The sequence below is a fragment of the Acomys minous genome (genome assembly GCF_964271855.1).
Source record: "Acomys minous genome assembly, chromosome: 7".
NCBI classification, from domain to species: Eukaryota; Metazoa; Chordata; class Mammalia; order Rodentia; family Muridae; genus Acomys; species Acomys minous.
In genome coordinates, this window is record NC_140488.1 from 25,443,859 (window position 1) to 25,469,676 (window position 25,818).

Below are 25,818 nucleotides of genomic sequence, written 5' to 3' on the forward strand. Positions count from 1 at the left end.
AACAAACCACACAGTATCATAAATCCCAACAAAACAAAGAAAATTGAAATCCAAACCCCCTCAACTTTATACATGTGTGTATGTATGTGTGTGTGTATGTATGTATGTATATGTATATATATACATATACATATATATACATTATATATAATTTTGTTGTTGTTAAAAAGGGCAAACAATTGTTCAAAACCAACTCGGTAGGATGATGGTGCTATCCTACAGAAGGGGGCCCAGAAATTCCCCTGGGAACAACAACAACAAAAAAACCACACGCTTAAAAGAAATAATGCTCCTAAATGGGTCAGGAGCCTCCAGAGAACAGATTGTCCCATCCCCAAACTGGCTTTTTTTTTTGTCTTTTTTTTTTTTTTTGTCTTTTTTTCCATTTTCTTCTTTTGTTGTTGTTTAGCACCTGTACAATAAAACTGTACCATCTCCATCCAGAGCCAACCACAGCAAGGCCCTCCTGCCTTTGGATGGTACATACTCTCTACAAGGATTGTTCGGAAAAATAGCAATCGGTAGAAAAATAAGAAGAGTGGGAAAGACAATGTCATGGAGGGGCGTGGCCAGGGAATTCACCCAAGCTCCTCCTCCCTCCCTCTCTCCTGTAACAGATCTAAGCATCTGAAGGCCCAAGAGCCCCTCAACTCAGCTACAAGTCCCCAAGTGGGTGTGGAGCCTGGCGAGAGACTGGGCCCTGCCCTCGCCTAGTCGTCCCAGGGCCCCTTACAGTCTCCAAAGGAGGATCAGGGGCAGGTGGAAGAGAGAGAGGAGAGAGGGCGCTGGCAGTCTGTGGTAGGGATGGCAAGGCAAAGGCTGGGAGTTTGAAAGGCTCAGTATCTCAAGGTGGGGAGACCAGGGTAGGTGGGGTGAGGCAAGTAGCAGAGGGGGTACAGGGCAAAAGATGCCAGAACACCTTCATACTGTGCAGTCTGAGCGGACCCCTGTGAGGGGAGCACCCTTGCCTCAGGCCTATTCTCAACCTGCCTATATTAGAGCAACTCAGGAACCCCTCTTCCTAGTAAGCACTAATCTCAAGATGGCAGAGCTGCTACAAAGGGCAGGGGTGGGGGCAAAGTGGCAGGGGGTCAGGGAGCACCAAAGGCCAGGGATTTGCCCCCAGGCCCCCAGCTCTGGGCCAGCAGCAGCCAGGGTGTTTAGTCTATGATGATGTCCCTCTATCCTTCTTCGTTCTGCTCCCTCCTCAACTGGAGAAAGAGGGAGGGAACATCCCCAAAGCTTATCCAGAAAGAAATCGGAAAGGAGGTAAAGAAAGTCCCTCAATACAACAAGTTGTCTCAAATCGTCACAGTGATACAGACTTATCAGAAACCAATGAAACAATACAAATTAAATACTAATAAAATAAATACTATGGAAGACGGAAGAGCACAGGAGGACAGAGAGGGGCACTCAGAGATTTGGGCTTTTCTCACTTCTCCTTAGGACAGGCCACAGCCACCCAGGCCCATGTTTGGTCTTGGTCATAAGCATAGAAGCCAGTCCAAGGGACCCTGGTGCCACCTCCGACCATCTCCAGACCTCTTGTCTTCAGAAGTAGAGTTCAACCTTCCACCCCCATCACCAACCACAACAACAGGGACATGAGAACTAACTGTAACCCAAAACAAACAAACAAACAAAATCCAGTCACTAATGCTGGCATTGATAAGGCGGCTTCTTGTTGGTCCGTATTATTGCCTCATTCTGCAGTCTGGTGCTTGGTGGGGGGGTGGGGGAGACATGGGCGGTGGGGGAAGGGTGAACTCGGAGGAGGAAGAAGAATGGGGAGGGGCTGTTTCCGTCAACTGCTCCAAGACTGATATTCCACCTCAGACCCTAGGAGCCGCAGCAGCTCTGGCTCATACTGCACCAGCTCCACAGTCTCTGATGAGCCAGGGGGAGATCTGTCCTCCAAGCTCCCAGGCCTCTCAGCAGGGGTCAGCAGCTGACTTGAGGCCACCTGCCGGTAGAACTCAGCCTTGGGCAGGGTGGTGATTTCAAGGTGCGGGAACCGGGCCTGAAAGATTCTGGAGGACAGCTTCAGCCTCTTCAGGACGTCGGTGAAGAGGAACCAGTTGCAGGGTCTAGAAAGGCAAAGATGGAGTTAGGGGAGCAGGCTCTCAGGAGGAAAGGTGGGGCCCCAGAAGCACTATAGAAGGCCAGGGGACCAAGTGACCCCTACAGTTCACCCCACCCTATACTTCCTATTGAGACTTGCTGCAACCTCCTATGAAACCACAAGTTTCTGGCGTGAGGCTGGGATGCCAGAATACGGGCCCCAGCTTCTAGCTGAGTATCAGTGACTATCCACCCCGCGGGCTAGCTCTTCCACAGTAAAAGCCAAGGGGAAAATAGGCCTCTTAGGGCTTTCCCTGGGGCTTGGCCTACTATCCCATGACATGGCATTTACTGTCTGCTGGGGCCACTTCTTCCTGACCCCCCACTCCAGGCGACCCTGCCTGGCTTCCCTCGCCCCATCTCACTCTTGCTCACTTGTTCTAGATCTTCCCTATTGGAGGTGGAGCTGTGGAGAGAGGCCTAAACTGCGGGTAATCCAAAAGGCATTTCTCTTTGGCTCTGGAATGCATTAGACAACTTTTTTTTCTCTCCAGCAGCGGCAGCACCAATGTTTCTGCAGGCCCCGGGCTCACATTACAGCCAGTCTGCCCTTGTGCAGCACATCTGAGACTGGGCGGCAGCCTAGAGACAGCTGGGAGGGGTGCTGCAGAGGCTGGTCACCAGCCAAGCACTTGCATGGACTTAAAACAAGGAAGAAATACTGCATTCCCCCCTAGTTAGTGGTCCCAGTTTACAGTTCTTCCTCCTAGCCACTTTCTTGTGTCATTTTCAGCCTTTGCCACTTAGTCTAGTCTGGGCTACAGTGTACCAGCTTTACACTTGCCCCATCCGTCTCCGTTGAAATAAAGCTATTTTAGTACAGGCTTAAGTACATAAGTTAAAAAAAGAGAGAGAGGTGCTGAGCAGAAAGTAAGACATAGCCAACAACATGGCTATAGTTTCTCAGAGAGAAAGAAAGTGTGACCCTCCATTCCCTCACTGGACAGCTTTCAGTGACTGTCCTGTGCTTCCAGCAAGCAATACCAACTTGGGGCTCTAGGGTCAGAGGCATATACTGATCTTCTAGAGTGCTCAAAGTCAGCTGCCAGCACCCACATCGGGTTGGCTCATAACTGCAACTCCAGCTCAGGAGATCTGACACCTCTGGCCTCCTCGGCCACCCACAGTCATGTGTCCATACTCACATGCGAAATCACATATACACAGAATTACAAATAAAATAATCGCCAGGTGTGGAGGCCTATTATTCCAGCTCTTGGGAAGCAGAGGCAGACAGATCTCCATGAATCCCAGGCCAGTCTGGTTGACAGAATAAGTTTCAGGTCACCCAGCAAGATCTGATGCTTTAGCATGATATTAAGCCACACCACCCTAAGCTGACCCCACTCAACTTCAACTCAATCTCCAGCTCCCCAACATCCACTCACCCATCTATGTGTATAGATGTATTGCCTGATGTATGGCGTTGGCTTTTGTACACACCTGGTACCTGCAGAAGAGGTTGTTGGATGCCCTGTAACTGGAGTTTCAGATGATTGTGGGCTCCCATATCGGTGCCAGGACTTGAACACAGGTCCTAAAGACCAGTGCTCTTAACCTCTGAGCCACTGCTCTAGCCCCCCTTATCAGAGAGAGAGAAGATCTTATTATATGACCTTAGCTAACCCGTGACTCTCTCTGTTAGACCAGGCTGATCTCGAACTCACAGAGATCTGCCACCCTCTGTCTCCAAGTGCTGGGATTTAAGCCATGTGCCACCATAACTGGTGTCTACTTTCTGAACTACTTTTGAGCTTATCTGTTGCAATGCCTTTGGCTCATGCCACCCCTGTGTCTTTCCTTTTAGCCTAGCTCAGATGTCATTTGAGGCCTACACAACCTCAAAGTAACTGAGTGTTCAGTACATCTTTTATGGCCTCATGACTCTTGGTTCTCAGCCCTATTATGGTATGTCCAACAGCCCATTTCCCAAAGGCTACAAAATAAACATCAACTGTGGTCTTCTCTGCTGCCGAGGAATATAGCTCAAGCTAGATTGAACTTATTCTTTTTCAATTGACATTCCTTTTATAGGAACAAACCTGCTTAGGACATTTGGTCTTTTATTAAAGTTAATTGCACCCTTATCTGTCCACTACACTTGGTTGAGTTTCTTTGAAGGCCAGAGTTGTCTGTGCTGTGGGTCTCACGGTTTGATCCAGTACATAAAATATGTTTACAAAACCAATCATTCCATACAGTATCGAAAACACCTATCTAGCTGGGGATGGTGGCTTAAGTCTTTAATTATAGCACTTGGGAGGCTGAAGCAGGTGGACTGAGGTCAGCCTGGTCTTCCTAGTGAATTCTAGGCCAGCAATGGCTACATATAGATCCTGTATCAGCAACACAAAACACCTCATCTATTTAGATTCATAGTCCTTTTCCCTAAAATTCAACGTTTCTTCCATATGATGACAAAGTCTGTTCCACCGTAACATTAGGGAATGGAGTATTCTAGGCTAAGAGACAGTGGCAATCGATGTCATAAACTTGGGCCATCTCTTTCAAAGAATGAGGATAAAAGAGCTGAAGAGATGGCCCAGTGGCTAAGAGCATTGTTTGCTCTTCCAAGGAACCTGGGCTCAAATCCCATAACTCACATGGTGGCTCAGCTCACAACTGTATAACTCCAGTTCCAGGAAATCCAATGCCACTTCGGGCCTCTGTGAGCATCCCGCACACACATGGCATACAGATAAACATGTAGGCAAATCACCCATAGCCCTAGGCTTACAGGACGGCATGCACGTGCCCCTTGGCTGTTCATGGTCTGTCTGTATCTAAAGCAAACTACTCCGGTCCTTTTACTCCCTGTGGCTCAAGATCCTGTTTCAGACAAAGAGGTGCTGAGTACTTTGGAAGGATTAATTAGCTGTGCAATATCCCAGAGGCCCAGTCCCACCCTCTGGGATCAGCTTCTTCCCAGAAAGACAAAGAAGCCATGGACAGAAAGCTAGCTGATCGTACATTTAAAATTTATACTTATTTTATTTGGATGAGGGTTTTCCCGAATGCCTGTATATGTACCACATTTGTGATTGGTGTCTGCAGAGGCCAGAAGAGGGCATCAGATCCCTCGGAAGTAGAGTTATATATGGCTGTGCGCTGCCATGTGGGTGCTGAGAATCTAACCTGGGCCCTCTCCAAGTGCTCTATAGTGCTAAGCCATCTCTCCAGGGTCCTGACCCAGAATTCCTATTTACCCATCTAGCACCTCCAAATGTTGATGCATTGGAAAACCCCATCACAATGCATGGTCCTGAAGGCTGACAAACTCCCTTCTCAACAGAGTCAGTTGGGCTCAGTCTAATGGCAGGTGCAGCTATACTCTAGTCTCCACGAATGGGTGTTTCCATGTACTAGGCAGTCATCTGAGCCTGTGATGCTGAGCAACTTGCTGACTTTAAGGCTATGAGAGCCTGTGCTTGTGGATGTCTTAAGACTCCTAGTGGACCCAAAGCTATGGCAACCATATGTCTTGGCTTTTCCAAGAATCACAATTACAAATGCTCTGTCTAGCTGTTCCCAGAAACCACAAAAATGTCCCGGAGACTCTAATAGTTCATCATCCCAAATATTTCCCAGATTATCGCCTGCACACACAGCAACAGTGCACAAAATTCTTCAGATTTGGGGGCCTGGAAATGCATTATGTTGATAGCCAAGGTGTAGCTCTAGAGGCCTGTGAGCCTTGAGTTAGGATGTAAAGTGCATTCCATGTGGCCTAGAGGAGCTAAGCACCTTTTCTCTGCTCCAGCCCTCATTCTCCAGACACTCTTCTAGGAGGCAGGCCATGGGTTGCCAGGACACTGTCACACGGTCCCTGTAGACTTCCCAGACACTTACCCACGGGACACTGACACTTGGAGGTTGTAACAAGGGAGAAGAGGCTTGTCTGAGAGTTCGAACATGAAGTCATCCTGTTCTGAATCGTCTCCTTGCTCGGAACTCCCAGGAGGATTGTGGAGGAGGTCACAGGCAAACCCGTCTTTTTTCTCTGTAAGGTAAGTACACAGGGAATCAGCTAAAAGCACCCAACTGAAGGGAAGAAAAAGCTCCAGACAGATAAAGAGATATGAAGGGGCTGCCTAGGTGACAAATACAAGGTCACAGGTCCTTGGCTGGATTGACTACAGGCCCCCATCCTGAGAGGGCATATGAAAGTTCTAGTCTTGGAAGGAATTACTCTGTGGCCAGAAGCCCGTTACCCTCCTCCACCCTCTGATTGGAAAAAGCAAAGTGCTCTGAAGGATGGCAGCTCAGCTGCTCCAGATGGAAGACAGAGGATACTAGTAGCTGTCAAGGGCTCGGGTAAAATAAAACAACTGTCCTGCAGCTGAGGTTCCCCAAGCCACCTCCTGGCCTGATGCTGAAGCTTAGGAGCTCAGGAGGTACCCTCTGCAACCAATCACTTGGGTGTGGCCTACTGGATTTCAGCCCAACCTTCTGCTCTTAAATCTTCAGCCCCTGGCTCACTGGACAAACGCTGGATGATCACAGACAAAGGTGTGCTGATCTTCCTGGGCATGATGCTTAGGCCAGAGGGTGAAGGGCTCAGGACAGCAGCAATCTCAAAAACAAGGACTGAGCCCAGCATGCTGGGCCATCTTTAACCGCTGCTCTCTGAAGGGCAGAGGCAGGGGGATTCTCTGTGCCTTTCAAGCCAGCCAGAGTTACATAGTAACACCCTGTCTCAAAAACAAAGCAAAGCAAAGGCAGAGGCAGGGGGGTCTCTGTGAGTTTCGAGCCAGACAGAGTTACATAGTAACACCCTGTCTCAAAAAGCAAAGCAAAGCAGAGGCAGGGGGATCTCTGTGAGTTTCGAGCCAGCCAGAGTTACATAGTAACACCCTGTCTCAAAAACAAAGCAAAGCAAAGGCAGAGGCAGGGGGATCTCTGTGAGTTTTGAGCCAGACAGAGTTACATAGTAACACCCTGTCTCAAAAACAAAGCAAAGCAAAGGCAGAGGCAGGGGGATCTCTGTGAGTTTCAAGCCAGCCAGAGTTACATAGTAACACCCTGTCTCAAAAACAAAGCAAAGCAAAGGCAGAGGCAGGGGGATCTCTGTGAGTTTCGAGCCAGACAGAGTTACATAGTAACACCCTGTCTCAAAAAATCAGAGCAAAGGGAAACCAAACCAACCCAGAGAAGAAAATAAAACAAATGACAAGGTCAGGCGTGGTGGCCCACGCCTTTAATCCCAGCACTCCAGAGACAGGCGGATCGCTGTGAGTCAAGGCCAGCCTGGTCTACAAAGTGAGGTCAACCTGCTCTACAGAGTGAGTCCAGGATAGCCAAGGCTACACAGAGAAACACTGTCTCAAAAAACCTAAAAAACAAACCAAACCAAAACAAAACATAAAAAGGAAGGCTGCATTATAGGGGCATAGTGGAAGACAATGGAAGTTGCCAGATGAGGGCTCTACAGTTTGAGCAATAGCAAAAGAGGTAACACTAGGATTTGCAAAGCACCCAGGGTGGGGAGAGGTAGAAGGCAGGAGAGGATGACTTTATGCAAATCCTTGTGGCATCTCGCGCTTCAAACTAGTGATGCTTCAGTCTGAGGGGGAAGGGCTGAGAGGGCATGGAAAGCCACTACCAGATGTGGAGAGGCAGCTTCCGCAGTGGGGCTCCTACCTGAGACACACTGGGAAGACAGCCGTAGTCTCCCATGAGTCTTCCCACTTAGCACTTACCCAACACAGAGCTGCTGTAAAAATCCCAGGATGCACGAGGATCGCCCTCTGCCCTGCCCTGAAGATCCGAGAGGTGATCTGATGACAGGAGAGAATGTGTGAGACAGGAGGGAACCTCCAGCATTGTCCATATGGGGTTGGGGGGGATGGGAAAGAGGTGGGAAAAGGCCACAAGAGGGACCAGGGGTGACAGGAACAAGGTCCACTTCCTGTTCACAACAGATTGCAAGCAAACAGAAGGCCCATGTAGCCCACTGATATTATGGCCTAGTTTTTAATAATTAAAAAAAAATAGCCTCCAGTATCAGTATTTTAAAACAGGGGGATTTAAATTAGAAATGAGAGTTCCAATATTTTATATTTAAAAAAAAGATAAAAATTCGAAGATCTCGCAGCATTGCCTCTGCATTCCTGTATGTCAACACTTGGCTGGAGGAAGCTGTGACATATGCAGTTTCTAGTCCCCACTGGGCCTCATCTCTCTTTTACACATCAGCCTGAAGGTGTGTAGCTTGGAGACCTCAGCTTCAAAGGGCACAGGGCATTCCTCTACAGGCAGAATCCTATGCCTATCACCACAGTAATGTGGCCAGTCATGAGCTAGCTTCCTTAAAGGAAGTAGCTACGGCAGTAGCTCAGTGGGAGAAAACAGGGTTAGCATGTGCAAGAGCCTAAGTTTAATTTATAGCTCAAAGATACATAAATATCAGTAAAGCTAGGCATGGCGGGGCACACACACACACACACACACACACACACACACACACACACACACACACACACCAAACCCTATTTCGCAGAAGGGCTGAGGCATAAGAATTGAGTTTGAGGTCACCTTGGACCACTAGAAGAAACTGTGTCTCAGCAGAACAAAACAAACCCAAAAGACAAAACCCCTTTTGCTTCTACCCAAAGGAGCTCAAGACAAGTGTTAGAAAGTGGCTCAGCAGGTAATAGTGCCTGCTGTACAACAAGCCTGGTGACATGAGTTTGGTCCTTGAAGGCATGGGAAAAGGTCGGTGTGGTAGTAATTGTTTATAATCCCAGAACGCCAATGTCAAGACTCTAAGCAGAGACAGGAGGATCAACTAAAAGCCCGAGGACCTATGAGGCTGGAGCACACAGAACAAAAACAGGCTCTGCTTTAAAACAGGGTACAATGAGGACCAACACCCCCAAATTTGCTTATTGACTGCTACGTACATGATGTGGCCTGGAAGGGTAACACACATACATGCATGCACATATAATGAATTAATTTTTTTATTTTTGTTTTTCGAGACAGGGTGTCTCTGTGTAGCTTTGGCTGTCCTAGACTCACTTTGTAGACCAGGCTGGCCTCGAACTCACAGTGATCTGCCTGCCTCTGCCTCCTGAGTGTTGGGATTAAAGGCGTGCACCACCACGCCCAGCTGAATTAATTTTTAAAAGAACTGAAGACAGGTATTCAAATCAAATTTTATACATATGATCAGATAGCTCTATTCATGATGGTCAAAAGCTAGAAACAGCCCAAATGTCCATCAAGGGATCAATGGATAAACAAAATGAGGTAATGTCCACCCAGAAGACTATTATTAAACCATAACAAGGAACAACATGGATGGTAACTAAAAGAAGCCAGACACAAGGCCATATAAAAGAACAGAATACCAATATGTCACATAGACGAGTCCTGAAAACATGATGCTAAGTGTAAGGACCAGTTACAAAGAGCACATATTACATATTACATGATTCCATCTCAATGAAATGTCCAGACTAGGCAAGGCCAGTAAGACAGAAAGCAGATTGAGGATGCCAGTGTTGGGGGTGGAGGAGGGCAGCGACTAAAAATAGAGCTGGGGTTTCCCTCTGCAATGACAAAGAAGTTCTGAAACCAGATGGCGATGTCTGTAGTAGAGCGCTGTAGAGCAGGGCCTTCCATCATTCAGTTGTCTGAAGCGGCTAAAGTCGAAGCTCTTCTATGTATATACCGCCACGATTAAAGAAGTTTAAGACCTACTTTTTGTTTCCTAGATCTAAAGATGGACCTCATGCCACTGTCACCCTCCTTGTTTCCTAGTGTCAGTTAGTGAAGAGGTTTGCCTCTTCTTCCCACTCAGATACAAAGCAGGCCTACTGGCTTTCTTGTCTGCAAGGACATAGCTAGGAAGCTGCCAGTGTGCCAAATAGCAGGCTGGCTGAGCGGTGGGTAACTGCCACCAGCTTTCAAGTAGCACCTAGGCAACAGGAAAGAAGAGAGTCCAAAGAACACAAGGAGGTGAGGGTGACCACCTGCAAAGCCAATCCCAGGAGGAAGTTGACAGCCCCAAGGAGTGCAGCTTGCTTCCTCCACTGGAAAGTACCACTGCCACTCAATGCCTCCCTTTTGGGCCAATCCAGCAGCAAGAACTGTCTGTTAATGCAAGCTATCAAACAAAGCCACTCCTTTCTTAGCCATCTTCTGGAACATGACGAGCTGCTGCTCCCACTGGAAAGGCACCAGGGAGCAGCTTTCAAAGTTAATAGCAGAGTGGGAAGCCTTAAGTCCTGTAGAGTAGACCTCTGCGCACACAACCTAAAGCCTGGGGCCCTGCTGACCGCCTCCCCACTCTCCTGTACACTAACTAGATGGCCTGAATCAGAAGGGCTTCCTTCCAGAAGTATCTGTTAGGTAGGAGTCTGTCTAGTCTGAGTTGAGTGCTGTGCTTTGAATCATGGGAAATAAAGGAAGGAGGCTCTAATTTCTAAAAAGGGCAGAACCAGGTCGATTAGCTCAGTATTGTCTCTCCTATGCTGGAAGTCCAATGTCTGGTACCTAAGAAGAGGTTAATAAACATACTAGGGAAGGGGAGAGAGGAGGAAGCGGGGAGAGAATTACTGTAAAGTGAGATACCAAAGTGCTTGCTTAAGCAGCATGCCAAAACATATGTATTCTGCTGCCCCGTCCCCCTACCCCCAGTCCCACAAGGATTCCATTAGAGCAGGCCAAGTTCACCACATTCCTGGGGCTCCTCACTGGGAACTGCCTTCAGAGCCCACGGCACATTCCTCTAATTCTCTCCGCTGCCTGCAAAGCTTGGTCGTGGACAGGTGAACTTGCCTTTTTGAGATAGCCCAAAGTCAACTGGCATGAGCAAAGATGCTAAAGTTGGAACGGGCCCGTGAAGTGACAGATAAATGGGAGGAGTCACTTGATGGTGTAGCTTTAATGCACACTCCTCAGATATGACTACCATGAAAATGGGCAGCCTTCCTTTTCTTTGATTCTTTTTCCACCCTCACCAAGCTTTTACCATTGTATCCTTTGTGTGAGAAAATGCCCCAGCCTATGCATTCCTCTTCTAGGTATACATGCAACAGAACCCACAATGGGTATTAAAACAAGTATTTGTGCATGCATGACTAAAGCTGCACTACTGACAAGCTAAAAGTGCCAATGGTTATGCATGAATGAGCAGATAAAAATCTCACACACACACACACACACAAACACAAACGCAAACACACACACACACACAAATACACACAAATACACACGTTACTAGTCAGGCATAAAGAGTATAGGGCAAGATAGATAGGTCAATAGGTAAAGGTGCTTGCCACAAAGCCTGAAGAGCTGAGTTCAATCCCAGGGCCCCACATGGAAGGATAGACTCAATTCCCATAACTTGTCCTCTGACCTACACAGACAGACAGACAGACAGACCGACCAACGGACAGATGGATGGACTGGGAGGGTGGAGGAAGAGAACTTTAAAAAGCAATGCAATACTAAAATATTCTAGCAAATAGATGGACCACGAAACCACTGTACTACATGACTATGCCAGACACTGAAGACCCAGGTTGTAGGGTTCCATTTCTATGAAATGTCTGCAACAGGTAAATCTACAGAGACAAGACTGTAGATCTGCAATCTGGCAAGAGCTGAGAAGAAGGGATAATGAGAAGCAACCACTTAGCTGGTACCTGGTTCTGTGTAGGATGACGATAATGTTACAAAAGTAAACAGTAGCGGCTGGAATGCTGTAAATGAACTAAAAGTCACTGAACTGGTCACTTTGTGATCATTAATTTTACCAATTACTAATCTTACCCCATCAATCTTGCCCAACATTTTTTGGTGAAAAGTACCCTCTGTACCTCATTGTTAAGTTACCAGCTGACAGAGATTAAAGGAAAAAAAAATTAAGGAGCCAGCTGTCTTTGACATGGGGTCACATCACAGAGGTCTCTGGCAGGAAAAACAAAAAGATGGGCTTTGGTGATCCTGAATGATGAGTGGTTAACCCTTTCATCGCGAAAGGGAAAGAAGTCCCCATCCCTTCTCTAATGCCTCAATCCAAACAGCACAGGTCCTTCCAACCTGTGCTCTTCCCACAGAGTAGGAAAAATCCTCTCTGTTTTCCTTCTCAGCTTGATTGGATGTTGCTCTTTTATCCCAAGGGTAAAAGGTAAATTAGTAATATGGACTAAGTAGAAAGCCGTTTGAAGAGCTGGGGGTTTGGACAGCTCCATGCTCCAAGCCCCACAACAAGGTAGAAAGAGTTGACTGTCTGGCCTTTAGCATCCACAACCTAACAGGAGCTCAATACACGGATGGGCAGAAGAACAGATGAAACAGTACTATAGCAGCCTGCATGAGCTCAGGAGCAATGGGCCTGGCTAGAGTCAACTTAACTAAAGGGAGCCCACGCTTATAAGCAAGGTTGATCACCCTCCACTTTACTTAACTTGCTACAGAGATGTTCCTAGGGGGCCTTGGAAGAGTTCCGGCCTAGGCAACCATTCCAGATCAGGAGCGCTGCACAGAGCGAGATAAGGTATACTGGAAATTCAAGCCTAGCGCATACAGAAAATGGAGCCCTTGGCCCCCTACACGGGTCTGCTTTCATTTCTGCTGGGAGACTTCTGCCAGTTGAGGATGATGGCAAATTTATCTGTGGAACACCTGACTAAGCAAGTGCTTGAAGATGCCAAGGATAACACAAACATGCCTCAGCCAGACAGGTGAGCTGCAACTTCAAACAAAACCCAGAAACAAGCTCCATCTCAAACACACACACACACACACACACACACACACACACACACACACACACGGAATCCAAAGTCCTCCAGGCAGATGCATTTACTATATGATCTAGATCTAGCATCAGAAGAGCACTTCCCCTACCCTCCCACCTCATGAGCATCCCTCAGCCATGTGGCTCTCAGGGGACCAGCGAGGCAGCATCCAGGGAGGAAACAGAAGAGAGAGAACACTCGTGTTGAGGCATCAGAGCCCACAATGACGGTTATTATCCGCCATGAATGTACTCAACATCACTGACTTAGTCACATTAACCTGGTTACATTAGGTGAATCCCATTCCCTCCTTTTATACTGGGTCTTGCTGTTCACCTAAGTAGGACAGGCTAGCCCAGAACTCACTACAACCTTCCTACTTTAGCCTCCTGACAGTCCCACCACACACAGCTGTCTCACCTTATTTTTAAATAAAAGTTCTATGTATTACTCTTTTTTTTTCTTGATTTTTAGAGACAGGGTTTCTAGGCTGGTTTAGAGACAGGGTTTCTCTGTGTAGCCCTGGTTGTTCTGGACTCTCTTTGTAGACCAGGCTGGCCTAGAACTCACATCAATCCGCCTACCTCTGCCTTCTGAGTATTGGGATTAAAGGGGTGCACCGGGTCGCTAAGTTGGAGGCCAGCCAGGTCTACAAAGTGAGTCCAGGACAGCCAAGGCTACACAGAGAAACCCTGTCTCAAAAAAACCAACAAAACAAAAGAACAACAACCCTTCAGACCTCTAAGATGAAGGCCTGCCTGATGTACAGAGCAAGTTCCAGGCCCACCAGAGCCATGTACTGAGACCCTGTCTGAAAAAAGGTTTTGGTTTTAAAAGATTAGCTAGGAGATCGGGATGAGTTTATAGAAGTAAAAGAGAAGTCAGTATTTCTCATATTTTTAGCCATTAAAAAAAATAGTTTTGACCAGGAGTTTAATCCCAGTACACCAGAGGCAGAGGCAAGCAAATCTCTGCCAGTCTGGTCTATACAGGAAGTTCTAGAACAGTCAGGAGCATATAGAGAGATCCTGTCTCAACCCCCCACCCCTGCCCCAAATGTGTCAACAGTTAAAGTCCTCTGGCGTTTTAGATAAGAGACCAGGAAAGAAGAGCCTGCTGCTTTAGTCAATAAAGTAAGCAAAGGTGTTACTATACTAGCCTCCTAGTAGACAAGTAAAGAAAGACAAAGCTTCGTGCAGTGTCTTCACTGCACTGGCATACTCCATGCATGGTCCTAGGAATCCAGAGTGCACAGAGCCATGCTGGCATCTAAAACAGAATGCACGTGGACATGCACATGTGGGAGGATGCTACAGAAGCTGCATCCTCCAGGTGGCTCTGCTAAAGGCAGTCACCACTGGCCTACATTAAGTAATTAACGAAAGGAAATCCCTAAGTGGCTGTGTCTCAGGATGGCCAGATGTTCAAGGGGCCAGGGTCAAGGGAAGAAAGTGGAAAATGAAGCCTCCACTTCCCAGCCCAAGGATAAGGAAGGCTGGAAAGCCTGAGGCATACATAGCCTTAGGGGTTAGCTGACTCCACCGTCTGGAGGTTGGCTGGCTGATAGCAACTCAAAACAGTCCTAGGTAAGCTGTTGCTACCCTTGCCCTCCTTTCCTTGCAGTCTTTACAATATAAGCTAGGATTCTCCATCTCTTTCCCTTCTATGGGAGCCTTTAGGTTTTCTGACTTCCTCCATTATCAGCTACTCAGTGAACCCTTTATGTTTTGTTTTGTTTTGTTTTGTTTTTGAAGCAGGGTCTTTCTGTGTAACCTTGACTGTCCTGGAGCTTACCCTGTAGACCAGGCTGGCCTCGAACTCACAGAGATGAGCGTCTGCCTCCCTGAATGCTGGGATTTTAAGGTGTGTGCCACTACCGCCCCATAGTGAACTCTTCTTAGGTAAGCATGACTCCCCTACCTGGGAACCCAGTACTGCACTGTGGCAGGTATGGTGGGTGACTCAGCTTGGGTAAGAGAAGGGAACAGAGTGTTCTACCACAGCTGAAGCCTCTGAGGAAGGTCACAGTAGCAACTCCCAACTGCAGCAGCCATCACCACTTGGGCAATCTGAAGGACTAAGCCATGAGGTCACGGAAAGTGGAAGGTTCTAATACCCTGACATAAAGTCAGAAGGAACCGCCCCTAAGCACATTTAAACTAGATTTCCCGTCTTTCATTCCTCCATCCCGCCTGTCCAACTCAGTGAGAACACCTGCCTACCGGCAGAGCCAGTGTGACCTACTAGAGAGAAAACTCAATACAGTGGCTGTGGCCCTGGCCATGGGCCTGAACGTAACACTTCACTTGAAGGTAGAGGGTGGGGAAGAGACAGGAATGGAGAAGAAGGGGAGTAATGGAATGCACAGGAAACATCAAAGGCCACAGAGACTAAAGCTTCAAGAAGGGTCCCAGAGGTACCACTTCAATTACAGTCAAGGAGAGACTGCAGAAAGAGCAAAATGGAGATTACCCATTCTCTACCGCTGACAATTCCATTCATAGCACAGGTCAACATATCTTGCTCCCAGCTAAGATTATAGGCAGTCTCCCCTCAGGAGGCTTGCTCCAGACACCTAGTGGTGACATGAGTCCCTGTTGGAGGTGAGGGCTCACAAAGGTAGTGATGTGGACACTCACAGCAAGAGACTTTTGAGAATGGCTACAAGTTTCCAAGACACTGACGGAGTACACGAAGACGGAGGACCCCTCTTGTGGGAGCAGTCTAGGACAGTTATTGAAGAGCCGCCCTCCTCCACTCCCACCTCCCCCGCCCTGCCACCTTTCCCCCTCCCCTCCCCACCCCAGTTGAGGGGCCCAAGGCCAACCCTGAGGATTCTGGCTGCAATTCTGGTTCATGCTTACCACTGAGAAAGCGCTTCATATTATCACTGCTGGCCAGCTTCATGGCTGTCTGACCCGAGTAGGTCGCCAGTGTGGGATCAGCTCCATAGGACAGCAAGAGCCAGATGGTTTCCAGGTTGTCATTGACCACAGCATCATGAACTGGCCTGTGGAGGTCATATAAAGTCAGGAATACAGGACTTAAAGGGAACTTTCAGGCATATCAGGGGGAAGGAGAGGAAGATGATAGCATGGTGACCTCAGCGTAAGCCCAATGTATCGTGGGTTAGAATTAGAGCAGAGGAGCCACCTCTGGCTACAACTCTTATATAATCTCTGTGAATCTCCTTCTCTCTCTCTCTCTCTCTCTCTCTCTCTCTCTCTCTCTCTCTCTCTCTCATATCCATCTCTCCTTTCTGTTCTCCTGCATCTTTGGACAGTATCAAGTGCACAGTGTAGATCTACTGGTGGTTCAGTAGTCCCCGGTGGAAGTTAAAATTAAAGCAGATGTGGGTGGCTGTGGAAGAGGAAGGACCCAGGTCACTGCTCAAGGGCAGGAATGGGTAGGGAGGCTCCACACCAGGCAGCAGCCAAGCAGAGCCTGGACATTTTGATCTGAGTCCTTCTACTTCGTATGCAGCTCCCCTGGGACTCCTCCTGAAATAGGCCCTTTGGTAGAACAGAGGAGAATGGATGTTAAGTTTGCTGAGACATAGCAAGTACCTATGTTTGTGTATGTGTGTGCACTAGTATGTTATTGCATTTATTTATTCACTGTGCATGTACGTATGCATGAATGTGTATGTGGAAGTCAGGAGACAGCTTGCAGCTTCCATCATGCAGAAGCCAAGACTCTCAGGCTTGATGGCCAGCGCCTTTACATACCAAGCCAATCTCACAGACCCAGGTAGCTAATTTTTTCAGTGCACAGAGACCGAAGTCCAAAACCCAAATCTGGAATGCCACCCCAAGATTACTTCTCTGCTTTGATCCTAAGGCATCAGTTCCACAAGAGACACGTGGTCCACCAGGATGATACTCAGGAAGGTTGAGTGGACCTGGCATGTGGGACAGAACAAACCCTGGGACAACCTCAGCTTCTCCTTAATCCAAGCTGGACTTAGCCACTGAGGAAATCAGCGGCTCCTGCCCCTAAGCTGGCTCCTTTCAAAAGGCTTCCCGGTTAAGGCCCTTTTGACAACAGCAGCTGCACATGCTGTAAATATGCAGGCTGCAGTGAGGGACTGCACTGAGGTTCGAGACTTGGCAGAGGAGCAGCCAGCCTTCTTGCCTGGTGCCATCCTGCGAGCTGCAGTTCACATTAGCCCCATGTTGCAACAGGATGTTCAGGATGTCAGTCCAGCCCCGGGAACAGGCCTCGTGTAGAGCTGTGTAGCCCGCGTTGTCACGGTGATTCACATCCTCGCTGTGCTTCTGGAGGCAGTAGAGAACAACGTCCTGTGGGCATGGAGACAGGTCGGTGAGCAAAGACAGGTCTCACTTCTGGAATCATCCCCATTACTTACCACTCTACAAGTGTGTGACAAGTCTCACAGCCTGCTGCTTATATGAAGACACAAAAGACACAGTTCGAAATCTTCTGGGAACAAACTCAGTCCTCAGCCTCCATCGCTATGGCCCCAGCTCTGAGCTGTTCCCTTGGCAGGAGGAAGACACGTCTTATGGCCAACAGTACTATCTGGGTGGTGACCACTGGGGTAAGGTACTCAGCTAGGCTCCTCCGCTGCCCAGAGCTCACCTTTATGAGTGTTATAAGATACGGATGGGGAGCTCTGTTCTTGACAGGATCATAAATTCAAGTCACCCCACCAAGCACAACTCAGTTTTGTTCTTTGTTTTGAGACAGGGTCTCATTGTAGCCCAGGCTCTTATGCTTCCTATATAGCCAAGGATGGTCTCGAATTTCAGTTTCCTATCTCTGCCTCCTGAATACTCAGATTATGGAGCATGTACCACTCTACCTAATTTATGTAGTGCTGGGAACAGAGGCCAGGCCTTTGTCCCTGCTAGGCAAAGCAACTGAACTGTAGCTTTAGCCTCACAGTGTGCTTCTGTCATTCAGCCTCAGGTAATGCTCAACTTCCTGGGGCTGAGGTGAGGAGGTGACAGGGTCAGGGGTGGAACTCAAGTGACTTGAAGCACTCCCACAGGCTAGAGTGTTGCTTCCTGCACACACTAAGCATCCTGCTGCTTTCACTTGGACCTCTCACGCTCTAATATAGAAGCCCTCTCTTCTCCAGACCAAGTGCCAGCTCAATGTTCGCTTGTTTGCTGCTCCAGGTCTCCCTGACAGCCATGCTGACACCACACTAAATACTCAAGAGAGGCAAACTGACTGCTTGATAGGGACACCATGAAAGCTGTACAAAGCAGTCAGTACACTTGTAGGTACAGAAAGCCTAATTTAAAAAAAGGCAAACTCTGGGCTACACATAAGTCCACATGCACAAGCATATCCCGAGGAAATCATCATGGGGGCGGGCGGGGGGGGGGCGTTGGCAGCAAAGATACATAGTCAAAGGCATTTCTTTCAACAAACGGAAGAAAAGGATAAAACTGTACATCAATATACAGGCAAATTTCATCACGGTAAATGAGGAAGTCCTTCCATTCCTCGGCACTTGGGAATCACGGGACTTATTTGAACTTAGACAAAAATACTGTCATAAATGGTAATAGACACATTTTAGTTAGGGTTTGTTTATTTATTTATTTGTTTATTTATTTTGGAGATAGAGGTAGCCAAGGCTGGTTTTGAATTCACTATGTAGCAGAGGCTGGCGTTCAATTGCAAAGCAGCAGTTGAAGGCCAGCCTCCCAGAGGTTGGGATGGCCATTTGGCTAATCCACCACACACACACACACACACACACACACACACACACACACACACACACACACTTCTTGTCATATCATTTCCTACTTCTAAATCTAGGGGTTTTTTTTTTCTTAATAAGACCTACCTCAATAGGGTTACTATAATCAAAGTCCTTAATATGACAAAATAGTTGCTCAGTAAATGTTGCTTTTGTCGGGCAGTGGTGGCACACACCTTTCTTGAATCCCAGCACTCAGGAGACAGAGGCAGGCGGATCTCCTTGAGTTCGAGGCCAGCCTGGTCTACAGAGCTAGTTCCAGGACAGCCAGGGCTACACACACACAGAGAAACCCTGTCTTACAAAACTACAGGAGATAAAGTGTGAGTAATAGTCACTTTGTGTTCCTCTCTGGTTGGGAGAGCCACTACACAAGTAACCTTCCCAGCCTAAGGATGTAGATGATGATCTACTGTGCTACTTTTTCAATTGCATTTATCCTGAGTTGAAGTTTTAATGAGCTTACCTTCCCATATAAGGGGCAAGGCAGCCTCAGAGGCAATGTGGACAGTAGAGGGAGACCAGCCAGACTCAGGCCCCAGAGGAGCCAATGGTATAGCTTCTCCCTAAGGTCCAGGCCAATGTCATCCTGTCACTGCCTGCTCAGGGAAAGCTTATTCACCTTATAGCCCAGACGAGCTGCTCGCTGCAGGAGAGTCTCGCCAGCATTTTTATTCACTATAAGTCTCCGTGCCTCTGGGGGAATCTGCCGGGCAGTGGGTGACTCTGAGGCCTCTTCTGGGCCAGCACTTCGGTACTTGGAGGGTGTGCATGGTTCTGTGGGCTTCACTGGAGTGGGAGATTTAGAAGATCGTATCTTCTGCTGGCTCCAACGACCTTTGCTCTGAAAAACAGAAATGAAGTCCTGGGTCAGGCCAGGCGATGTATCTAGTTCATCTTGACCATGCCATTTGGCTGCCAAAGCCACCTCACTACATCCTTCCTACACTCATGTTGTCCTTTACTGAGTGCATGCCAAATGGCCCAGTCTACTGGAGGCTTGGGAGACTGGAGGCCAGGCTAGTCACTAGCTGTGTGAGGTCACTCTGAACATGAGGAAAGCTTCTGCAGTTCCTTGGATGAAAGCTAACAGAATCAGAGCCTCGGCTCCATAAACAATGGGGTGGCAGGAGGATTGAAAATTGGATAGAGAGGACTGGAGAGATGGCTCAGAGATTAAGAGCGCTGTCAGCTCTTCCAAAGGTCATGAGTTCAATTCCCAGCAATCACGTGGTGGCTCACAACCATCTGTAATGAGATCTGGTGCCCTTTTCTGGCACATATGCAGGAAGGACGCTGTATATATAATAAATAAATAAGTCTTAAAAATAACAAAAAAAAACTTAAAAAAAAAAAGAAAAAGAAAATTGGGTAGAGACAGCCTAGCTTCTCTCAAGCACTTGGCATGCATTTTCTACCTGGCCTCAATCTCCACTTGCTGAAGTTTTGGATAAGCTATGTCTACAGGTAACGAGAACAAAGAGACACAAAGGCAGCAGTCTCAGCGGACACAATTCTCAATGCCCTCACTCTTACTGTATAAACGTGTTCCCCTATCCAACCTCACAGGCTTTCCCCATCTTTCATAGTACCATGGCCTAAGACTATGCTCAGGCCCACCCAGGGCAGTGGACTGTGAGACTCTAGAAGCAGACAGAGCTGGCTTTGAAGCTTGCTTCTGACATCTACTACTTGAAACATCTGCAGTAGAGCCTAACTCCTCTGACCATTACTTTCTCCCTCTGAGATAACAAACTACTACAAAGGCTGTGGACTCCAAATGTCCTGTGGATTTTGTCCTCAGAAGTGACCCATGGGTGCCTCCCTTAGGCCCCATTTTGAATCGAGGATATGTAGAAGGTTCCCGTGCTTGCTCTACTGGGCCTTCCTTAGTCTGTAGGGGCACAGGTCACTTGTATATCAAACTTGAGTTCCAGATGGGGGTTACTATGTTGTGGTCACTGCACTCAACGATGGGAGTGGCCTCAGCTGCACCTGGCTCCAAGTCGAGGCTATGAACTGAAGGACACCCGAGGGATGTTAGCACGGTTTAAGTATACCCTGCACACAAGAGACACAGGACCCCACTGGAAACCAGAAAGGAGACCACCACCATGGACCCTGAGGATCCCCACCCTAACACTCAAGCTCTCCTAAAGCTCCCCTCCCCCATGGGATAAAGCTCATACAGGTGAGCACTAGGAGCCTGCAGAGGGGATAGGTATGACTTCCAAGGCCAGGCCCCAAAAGATACTGTGGTTCCTTCTTGGTTTTTCTCTCAAATTATTTTCTGAGGGGAAAAGCCAGTACCCCTTTGGGGAGATCCAAGAGGAAAGGTAAAGAGGCCTCCTGCCAATAGCCAGCATCAGCTTACCAGCCACATGCATAAACTACACCAGAAGCACGTCTTCTGGTTTTAGTTGAGGCTTTAAACAGATGTGGCCCTGACTAACACCTCGCCTGCAACCTCATGCAAAACCTTATACTGGGCTCAACTAAGCTGCTCCTGAATTCCGGAGCTCCAGAAACTCTGAGGCGATGTGTGGGTGCGTGCTTGTTGTTAGGTAGAGGCACTGCATTTCCGAGTGATTAGTTATGCCACAATGGAGCCTACATGAACATTTACTCTAAGCCCTGAGAGCATCAAGACCTCATTTAAATGCTATGTCTTCTGCAGTGCTCTCTAGCACTCTAGCCCCAGTGACCTCTTCTGCACGCCCAGAGCCTACTTAGAATCATATACTCAGACTCTCTCCTTTCTTATTTCCTTGCTGTTTTCCATGGGTAAGTCTTACATCCCCTAGTAAGTTTGTGTGTGTGTGTGTGTGTGTGTGTGTGTGTGTGTGTGTGTGTGTGTGTGTTTCAACTTTCCTTTAGGACTGCATCTCACTAGTTTGCTTAAGCTGTCACCTTCTCTTTTGTTGAAGTCAGAGTTGGGTACCTTATCAATCACAATCATGTGTTGGCTTGACTCAAGCTATGCATGGACAAAGCCCTGGGGAGTCAGAAAAGTTACCTAGAAAAGTTACACAAAGTCAAGAAAGAGGCAGTAACAGCCGAAAGATGCAGGCCCAGGAACTCTGTGCCCCCTGGTAAATCTCAAGAAGGCAGGATTAGTTTCCATGGCAAAAGGATGGAGGTGTGATCCTAGCAAGAAACCATAACCGATGAGGGTATGATACTGTTTTATAGCCAGGAAGATGGAGAATACAGCGGCAGGACTGGAAGAGACAGGGCAACGTACCCAGGGTTTTGCTAAACTAAGCCAGGCTCCAAAGGGAAGTTTCCTTCTGAAGGCCAGACTGCCTGAGAGGGGGAGGAGTGAGGACAAGGATAGGCACCCCTCCCCCTCTCCTCCTTCCCCCTGGGCTCTGAGCCCTTGTCCAACACCCCACTTTAGTGTTGCAGGAGCAGGAGTGTCCCCCATCCTCCCCCTGCCTTGCTTCCTACTACAAAGCCCTGTGCCATGGGGGCAACTGGAGCAGGTGGTGATGCCTGGGAGAGAAAGAAAGGCAGGAGGGAGGAAGGGAGGCCCTGGGGAGAGACAAAACCCTTTCCAGAAGAACATTTCAGCAGACACATAGGCAGACAGAACAACCAGACAGAAGCATAAGAGTATACTGCTGAGTGGCAAGCGGCTGGCTACCTTTGTGTGGGATGGGGCCATCTGAGTGTTCAGGAAAGATGGGAAGGAGAGCAGGACCCTAGTGCCTCTACTGCCCTCAGAACTGTTTAATGGTGCCAGCGTTTTCTGCCCACTCACCCACTTCCCAGTGATGTCCCAGAATGGGCAGAAGGCGCCTACCCAGACACCACAAGGTACCCTGACACAAGGGCTCCTCCTAAGGCAAATAAATTGGTTTCATGTCTTGAGTCTGGCAAGCAGGACCACTGAGTCACTTCATACAAGTCCTTGTCCTCTCTGTGAAATGGCTGGAATACAAGTGCCTACCTCCAAAAAACACTCAGGAATTAAGAGTGACACAAGAGAATTGAGGAGATGGCTCAGTGGGTAAAAGCCATTGCCATACAAACATGTGGCCCTGAGTTTGAATCTCTAGAATCCAAATGAAAGTTAGACTTGGGACACAAGTGCCTATGAACCCAGTCCTCGACGGGAAGCCAGGAGGTGGAGACAGAAGAACCCACAGAAAATGTCATGCCAGCTTGCCCTGTGTATGTAGCAGAAAGAAAAAAAAAAAACAGGGAGTCTGTCTCAAACAAGGTAGATGGTAAAGACCTATGCTCAACGTTGTCCTCTGACCTCTACACTTGTGCTATGGTATGAGCTTGCAAATATATATACATGGATGTGTGTACGCACACAATATTAATACATATATTAAATTAAAAGTGACAATAGAAAAGATGTACTTGGTGCAAAGCAGATTTCTGCATCCTTGGGGGAGCTGTTTTTCTCCTAGTCTATGGGTTTCGGGGACTAGATATACCCTGCCACACCGGGTCACGGTTTGTCATGCTGTACCTCTAGTTCTCTGCCTGAAGTGCAAGGATGCATACCACCCCTCAGAGAACACGTCACAGTTATCAAAGCCTGTCACAGACATTGCCTCCTTTGGTCCCCCAAGCACCCTTGTGAGACAGAAAGGGCAGGGAGCATCAGCTCCACTTTTAAAGATGAGCAAATAGACTTATGCGCCTTATCTAAGTGGCAACAAGGATCCAGGAGGAAGGGATGGGGAAAGCCAAGCATCCATCCTCTGCTAGTACCATTTGGGAATTCCTACTTGAAAGCTAGGCAGAAGGATAAGAATCTTAACTAACCAAACCAGCCCAACGTGGCCTTTTGATTTTCTGTTTTGATTTTTCGGTTTTGATGTTCTGTTGTCAAGGACAGATACCTATCACAGGTACACGCTGGACCTTCGCTTCCTTCAAATGTAAAACTCACTCAACGTGAGGAATGTCTTATTTTTCTTTAGAGAAACATTGTAGAATGTGGCATCAACACCAGTGTTAGGAACATCAGAACCAAATGACCAGGTGGTTTTGAAAAGGGTTCAAAGAATGCTTGCCTGGGTAACTGGTAAGAACCTAATTCATTCACTGCTGGGCTTCCTCCAGAGGCAAAGGAACGGGTGGAGGGGGGAGTGTGGCAGGGTGGGGAAAGCAGCTAACCTGGACCCTCAAGAAACCTTGGTCTAGGTGACAAAATCCTGGCTTCTACAAGTTGTATTCTACCTTGCTTATCTCAGAAAGCTCTCTGACTGGTTTCTGGTGAGCTAAGACCAGACAAAGGCTTCTGGATTAGATGTTAACAGTCTGTTCAGACTAGCACCCTGCCACAGTCTGTAACTCAAAAAGAGATACAAGGATTGCTCTGGAAAAGAACTCAGGAATTAAAATAAACCCTACAGTTAAGTATAACTTTACTTTCCACTCTGCAAATGTGTCCCAACCCTTCTAGAACTAGTTTAGAATACTTTCATACATATCAGTTGACTCCTCTATCTATTTGCTTCCTTCGCTCTCACTGAGAAAACTATTGCCAGAGGGACCTGGCAGAAAGCCTGCCCCTCCAGCCCACGCCCCTCACATTGACCCTTTCGGCGGCCACATACCCTTGCCTCTTCTGAGCCGTTTGCCATGTGCTTGGTTTTGCACTTTCGTTTTCCTGATGGCTTTTCAGAATTTTCAAGGCAGGCTGGCTCCTCCAGGTTATTTGGAAGGAAACCATTTGGTGAGTCCGAGATCCCCTGGGCTTTGCTGGACAAGAGAAGGTTCCTGTTCCTGAGGCAGTGCTCTGAACTTTGGGAGGAAGTCTTCTGCTTACGGGCCTTTGAATCTAAACAAGAAACAGGAAAGAATGACTATAAGAGCAATGGAACACAATCCTTCAGTGCTTCACCATACAAATCCCTCCTCTACCCACAAGAGACTGGTCCCAGCCCTGCCAGCAGGGGGCAGCCATCTAGCTGGCCCCCAAAATGTGGGCCATTTTAAAAGATCGCCTCATAGCACAGAGCAAACCAGAATCTCTTTTTCAGCCTTTTCTCTATCCCCTTTCTTTCTCCAAAATGAAAACCAATTTAGCAGTTTTGCTGAAGTATCAAGTAGGATTTAAGTCCAAAGTAGAAGGCTGGCTTTATGATCTCAGTTCTTCCCACCTCTGGCTGCCCTGTTAGTCACTGTCACAAGACACTAAGATCAATGCAACAGAAATTCCCCAACCCAGTAGGGGGCCTACTTATGTGTAATGACAGAAAGAGACTGCCTTCCCTGATTGGAAATCAAGTCATTGGTATCACTGGTACACGGCAACAACATGTGTCTAGAATTGTAATTTCAAAAAGGTCTACTGCAAACTCCACTAGCAAGAGCCTCACACCATAGGGTCTGCCCTAACCCTTTTGTGTAGGGGACATAAACTATTCACTTGTGTCTACTAGCAATGGGCATGCATCACTTGTATGTGTGGATGTATATGTGTATACTTGTATTTGAGTCTAGGTGCTATAATGAGCAGCTACAGAGGCCAACATCGGGTGCCATTCCTGTCCTTCCACCTTGTATTGAGCCCGGGTCTCTCATGCTTGTTGCTGGACTATGTTAACAAGTCAGCCTTGAACTCAGCAGGTAGCCAAAGGCTCTGACTTTGATTTTCTTGTCTCTACCTCCAAAGCACTGGAAGTACAGTTACATTCCACCCCAGCCAGTTTATGCAGGACTGGGATTCAAACCCAAGACTTTGTGCATTGTACACAGCAGCTAAAAACTACATTCTTATCCCTGGCTTACCATTACCTATGTAATGGGTTAGCCAATCCATAACCTCTTTGAACCTTGGCTTCCATATCTATAAATAGGGAGAATATAATGCAAGTCCCAGAAATGGTAGCAGAATTGAGGATATACAAGCAAAATCTTCTATAAAATGTTATAAAGATTAAGGCATCAATATTATATGATTTCAGTGCAAGGTCTATAGGTACAGGGTATCTCTTTCTCAAGATGAAACACCAAGCCTAGCACACAACAGAACAATTAAGGCTACGAAGTAACTCCAACCGCAGTTTAAAATCCCATAGTCCTCAACTCACTCCCACCCCAAACTTGAAAAGGACTCTCATTTGTGAAGTTGCCAAGAGCAGACACAGATGTAGGAGTCTTCATTCAAGACAGGAGAACTGGCTGGAGGTGGTGGCACAGGCCTTTAATCCAGCACTCTGGAGGCAAAGGCAG

The 25,818-nt window shown here is 47.6% G+C and overlaps 1 protein-coding gene across 8 annotated transcripts in view; it reads right to left on the bottom strand.

Moving 5' to 3' along the window:
* Nucleotides 1-1,279: 1,279 nt before the first annotated feature.
* BCORL1 (BCL6 corepressor like 1) overlaps nucleotides 1,280-25,818 on the bottom strand; it is a 66,152-nt gene continuing 41,613 nt past the window's right edge. For all 8 annotated transcript variants that reach the window (XM_084790904.1, XM_084790902.1, XM_084790903.1 and 5 more), the window contains 7 exons: nucleotides 24,198-24,421; nucleotides 19,238-19,459; nucleotides 17,010-17,176; nucleotides 15,740-15,885; nucleotides 7,824-7,901; nucleotides 5,974-6,124; nucleotides 1,280-2,090 (listed from right to left, as the gene is read on the bottom strand). In XM_084790904.1, the coding sequence (XP_084647030.1) occupies nucleotides 1,808-2,090; nucleotides 5,974-6,124; nucleotides 7,824-7,901; nucleotides 15,740-15,885; nucleotides 17,010-17,176; nucleotides 19,238-19,459; nucleotides 24,198-24,421 (1,271 nt within the window). In that variant the 3' untranslated portion in view covers nucleotides 1,280-1,807. The remainder of the gene's footprint in view (nucleotides 2,091-5,973; nucleotides 6,125-7,823; nucleotides 7,902-15,739; nucleotides 15,886-17,009; nucleotides 17,177-19,237; nucleotides 19,460-24,197; nucleotides 24,422-25,818) is intronic.